Raw genomic sequence first — 5,678 nt, 5'->3', positions numbered from 1 at the left:
CCATTGTGTAGATGTACCACAATTTCTGTATCCACTCCTCTGTTGAGGGACATCTGGGTTGTTTTGTTTATTTTCTAAGATAAAGTCTTATGTGCCTCAGGCGAGTCTCAGACTTCCAATGCATCTCAAGACTGGACTTGAGTCTTGAACTCAAGATCCTCTGGTTTCAATCGCTGAAGTTCTGGAATTACTGTATATATGTATCATGGACTCCTGCTCAACCTTATTCTACTTGTCTCTTAGATAGCTGAACCCCCATCCCTATCTTGGTTCTTCACTTCTAGAAGAAGCAGTTCCTGCCAATTCTTGTATCTTTGGAGATTTTTCTGTGTAAATTCTGTTGTTCTTATTTTTTTTTCCTTCAGTGGTTTAGGATTTCTGTTTGGTCAAACAGATACATTTCTTGCTTACCCCTTGGTTTTCCTGCTTCCAAAATCCCTGGTGCTTCTGACTTCGCCTTCATAGCAGGCATTCATTCTTCCACTCAAAGGTTCTGTTTGTTCAATCTGGTGTACTTTCTTACCTTCACAGTCTAGGCAAATATTGTCTCCTATGTCAAAGAGCAGTGAGTTTATTTTTCTTCATAATGATTCTGCTTAATCCACACAATTACTTGGAGAGTGTTTACCTACTGGGACACAGTCTGCCTTAGGGGATTGATAAGCATTGCCTAGTTTTCACAAGACACGAGGGATTAGAAACATTCTGATAGCTTCTATGGAACTTGATATTACCAGTTAGTGTTTTAAATTGTGAGTGGAAAGTATTGATTTCTTTGACACAAATTCTAGTTAAGATTTACTATTATCTTCATTGCTTAAGATAATGGTATAACATATAATATGATAAGTATCCGGTTCCCATAATGTTTACAGTTACTCAGAAAATGCCTACCGAGTACATAATGACAAAAAGGAACTCTGAAAACGATAAGTTTCTATATTTATTGCATAAACAGTATTACCAAATAAGTATTCTCTAGAATTTGTGAGAGCTTTGTAAAATGGCATAGAGATAGTTTAACTATAAAATTCCAAATATTGTTGTAAAGTTGAACAAATTGGAAAGCTAACAGATGTTGAAGTACCTCATTTAGAACCATTATGTGAACTGAAAGCTAAATTTTCATTTGCCTTTCTTCATCTCCCTTTCTCTCTCTCTTGTTTTAAACAGCTGCAGCTGCTGGTGGCCAGTAACTTTCTCAAATGTCCTGGAGGTTCGCAGAAGTACTCTTCACTTCCATCTATGTATTGACAGAGCTAGGGCCAGTAAAGTGCTGCTCCATGCTCTACCACCGATGGCTCATCACGACCACAGCCATGACCATCTATCAAGGAACCACCAGCCCTCTTGGAGTGAGAAGCCTCTCACTCTCACGATAACATGCATTTTTCTAGATTCTGACACTTTCTCACTTCCCTGTCATGTTCTCAAACAAATGGAGTTTAAATGCAGGTGTGACATAGTAATACAAATTACTGGCTATGATCCATAGGGCATTTTAAAAAAGTCAACATCTCATCATGTGGACTTTTCCTTACACACTGGTTTAGTTTCTTAAGTCGCAAGGAGAGCTATTACAACATCTTTTCCCCTCTAAATTTGGAATTATCTGCATGAAGCATTCGTTGTGATCATTGACTTACTGTTTCATGTGCACTGTTTTTCTTTTTAATTCATCAGGATTGTAGAGTTGACTTGGTTCTTACCTATATAAATGTCACATTCATAAAACATTAATTTTAAAAGAGTTGGCTCACTTTTAAAATATAATTATCTCTTTTGCCTGTTTTTTTTTTTTTTGTAATCTTTTTACCCATGAGCCCAACCCCTCACTCAGATCAGCACTTTTGTATCTGCAGCTGGATTCAGTATGAAAAGAAAGAGGCTTTTCAGGAGAAATGTCACATGTAATTTGATATTCCCTGAAGTGCTGACTTAGCAATCATTTATCACCGTGAGGGGGCATGCAGTTCTTAGACAAACTGGACCTTTATGAGTTTAAGGAAAGAAGGAAGCATTAAGGACTGCTGTCTAGTTCAGAGTCTCCTCATTGAACCTTCAGTGATAATCTTTCCTGAATTTAGACTGCTGTTTTTGCTTTTTTGTTGAGATGAGGCCTTTAGTTGAAGCTTTAGATTGTAGCCATGTTTAAGTATGTTTATCTAAAGTTTGAGGTCACTGAATGGTAGCACTCAGTGCCCTTCTTGTCCTATGCTGTGACCTCGGTAATGTCTTCTAACTCACAGCATCCCTTTCCAGAGCTAAGTCAAACTCAATTCCCTGCTGCTAACACACTGAGTTTTGCTGCTCCTTGACCTACTCCTTCTCTTTAATCTTCTTTTGGCCACGGATGATCATACTGTTCTCTTGCCAATTCCTGACTCAATTCCTCCAATTACCTTGTCCAGATTGGCACCTAGTCCCAGTCACTTTCCTAATGGGATCCCTTGGAGTCTTGTATCTGTGCCCTCAGCATAGCACCTGTATGTTTTCTGTTTTTTTTTTTTTTTTTTTTTTTTTTTTAATGGTTGTTATTGATTCTTACATGCATGGATAATCTTTCCTATCTAGATTGTAGCTCTATAGGAACATAAATTATATCTTCTCATTCTTTTATATGTCTCATACAGTGCTATGCACAGTTGGACACTGCATAAATGCTTCTTAATTAAATTGAATCAATTTGACTTATCGCAGTTGAGACAAAACTTGTGTTAGATGCATGGAAAATGTTCTATGTTATAAGAAATGGATTAACTGCTGCCTGGTTTTTGTTATCATCAGACTGTAATGCAGACGAGTAAATAAAGATAGTGTTGGTTTCTATGAGGGTTGTTCTTGCACTGTGTGGTAATACAGAAACTTCATTTATGGTGTCACCAAATTCAGAAGTGAATGTTGCTCTTGCTCTAGATCTGCTTCTTAAGGATGAAAAAGAAGACAACATATCTCTAACAGTGAGCCCCTCCTAAATTCAGCATCCTTTTGGAAAATATTTTAATCTTATCAATACGCAGACTTCATTTGCCAAGTTTCAGTCTTTCCCCATATTAAAAATTAACCTTGGGTTTTAAAAACACTAACATATACTCTCCTGGTTAAATTAAGCATTTTAGAAACTGTAATCTTTCAGTCTCCAGAGAGCTCCTGAAAGCATGTCTATAGGATTGACTTCATAGAGAAAGGTCTGAAACAGATCCAAAGCCGTTCTGTACAGCTTTTCACTGGGTTGGTCATACATACAGCTAGAAGTTAGTTATATATTGTTTCTATGGCCAAAGCAAGGGAACAAAAAATAGACTGTAAATTATTTTCTTTCTGAGTAGAATAAAAAACTTGAAAAATATACTTAAAATAACTTTAATTATCTGGAGAGATTTACCATGCTTGAAAAATAAACTGCACTTTAATGCACATTTTGAATGATTTCTTTTCTTCCCAGGGGGCATATAATTTAGGCTATATCTGGGGATTTGTAATAACAAAAAGTTCAGCTGTACTATTTTCTTATTATAATATGTCCACACAAGACCTGGAGACAGAAATATATGCCAAAAGGATAATTCAGCAGAATTCAAATGTGAGAAGATTAAGAATGGTTTTGGTGGGTGTTCTTAGCCTTCAGTGTATGTCTGCACTTAAATTTTTGGAAGACTTTGAGAGTTAAGGATAACTTTAAAAACAATAGTTTCAATCACAAGGCATACCTAGTTTCATTGTACTTCTCTTAACATATCCAATGCCATAGAGAGTGTTTCAGAATATTTTAATGACAATTGTTGTAGTCAGGGTTTGTATTCCTGAACAAAACATCATGACCAAGAAGGAAGTTGGGGAGTAAAGAGTTTATTCAGCTTACACTTCCACATTCCTGTTCATTTTCAAAGGAAGTCAGGACTGTAACTCAAGCAGGTCTTGAAGCAGGAGCTGATACAGGAGCCAGGGAAAGATGTTACTTATTGGCTTGCTATCAGAATACTGGCTTCTAGGGATGAGGATCTTTAAACCCACACCCACAGTGACACACCTACTCCAACAAGGCCACACTTACTCCAACAGGACCACACCTTCTAATAGTGTCACTTCCTTGGCCAACCATATATAAAACATTACAACTATATATGAAATTCTTTAATATTGTAGCTTAACTATTGCATAGTTGTAGCTTTAGATTTTAATGTGCTATCCTTAGGTTTGCATCATCTTAGAACAGTTCTGTGCAGAAACACTGAGTGTAGACTGCTATGCCAATGTAGTTCAGGACACTTTAAGTCAGCTTGTTGCTGTATGCATGTGTTTTCATACTACTTAAAATATGTTTGCTATTTTATAGCACTTATCCTGATACCACTAAATTTTTCTCATAACGCTGTTCTTTTTTTTCCTTTTTTCTTTTTTGGCTAACAGTTTTATGTTTAGGTGAACGGGTATCATCATGGTTCATAGCAATTCTCAAGCTTGATATAAAGTATTATTCATATTTTTTTTATCTAAGTCAACATGTTATCTGTGTAAGCAAACTTTTACTTTACTTGATATTTAAAAATTTTTGTCATAGTTATATTTCTGTTTAGATTATAATTATATTGTTATATATAATTAGTTCAAAATTATATTTGTTTAGATTATATTTATTGTTAAATGTAACTGGTTCAAAATTATTGTTCCCAAATGAGAAAGGTACACTTTCTAATTTTTCTTATGTTGACATTTTTGTGTTGCCATTGTTCACAAAGGCCACATTTCTCAGGTGAGTATTACCATTCAAAACAAAAGTTTAGGAATCACAACTGTGACTACCTATCCATCTCCTCCATGTTGGTAGGTATTGAGTAAATTCCTTTCAGAACACTTCACTGGCATCATGTGCAAGCCATTAGAAATGAAAATTCATTAAAATCAAATGAAGTCATAAAGTAATTTATAGTATAACAAAGTACTATCTGGTTACTCTAAGTGAATCCCAGTGTGTCCAGTGTTTCTAGGTGAATTCACAGGCTGTGTAGCTTCTGGGGTTCCAGATGGTATATCAAGAAATTTCGAGAGCAGACCTTGGGCGCAAGCTCTGCAGCCAGTCCCACAACACCCAGAGGGAGCTCCACTCCCAGGCGCTCTGACACACCTAGGATCAGAGGTAAGCAGGAACCAACATCTGTCCCAACACTGGGAGTAACTGGGACTAGCAGGACCAGGCACACAAGAATTCGACCAGTCCAGTGACTCGGGCTCCTTCCGGTCTGTCTGGGTTAGTGTTCTGAGCAGACCTTGGGCACAAGCTCTGCAGCCAGTCCCACAACACATGGAGAAAGCCACACTCCCAGGTGATCTAACAAGCCCAGGATCCCAGGATCCCAGAATCACAGGATCACAGAGACAGGCTTGACTCTGAGGAGTTCTAACACAACCAGGATCACAGGAAGGACAAGCTCCAGTCAGATTTAGCAAGGGTAGGTAGCACTAGAGTTAACCAGATGGCAGGGGGCAAGCATAAGAAAATAAACAACACAAACCAAGGTCACTTACCATCATCAGAACCCAATTCTCCCACCATAGCAAGTCCTGAACACACCATCACACCACAAAAGCAAGATTCAGATCTAAAATCATTTCTCATGGTGATGATACAGGACTTTAAGAAAGACATAAATAGTACCCTCAAAGAAATACAGGAGAAC

General features: G+C 37.3%; 1 protein-coding gene across 8 annotated transcripts in view; it reads left to right on the top strand.

The window, feature by feature from the left end:
* Nucleotides 1–1,641, top strand: part of Tmc1 (transmembrane channel like 1) — a 184,533-nt gene extending 182,892 nt beyond the window's left edge. For all 8 annotated transcript variants that reach the window (XM_031389906.1, XM_031389908.1, XM_031389909.1 and 5 more), the window contains one exon: nucleotides 1,174–1,641. In XM_031389906.1, coding sequence (XP_031245766.1) covers nucleotides 1,174–1,196 — 23 coding nt within the window. In that variant the 3' untranslated portion in view covers nucleotides 1,197–1,641. The remainder of the gene's footprint in view (nucleotides 1–1,173) is intronic.
* The last annotated feature ends 4,037 nt before the right edge of the window (nucleotides 1,642–5,678 follow it).

This window comes from Mastomys coucha, unplaced genomic scaffold, assembly GCF_008632895.1.
Source record: "Mastomys coucha isolate ucsf_1 unplaced genomic scaffold, UCSF_Mcou_1 pScaffold21, whole genome shotgun sequence".
NCBI classification, from domain to species: domain Eukaryota; kingdom Metazoa; phylum Chordata; class Mammalia; order Rodentia; family Muridae; genus Mastomys; species Mastomys coucha.
This window is presented reverse-complemented; position numbering and strand designations above follow the sequence as displayed.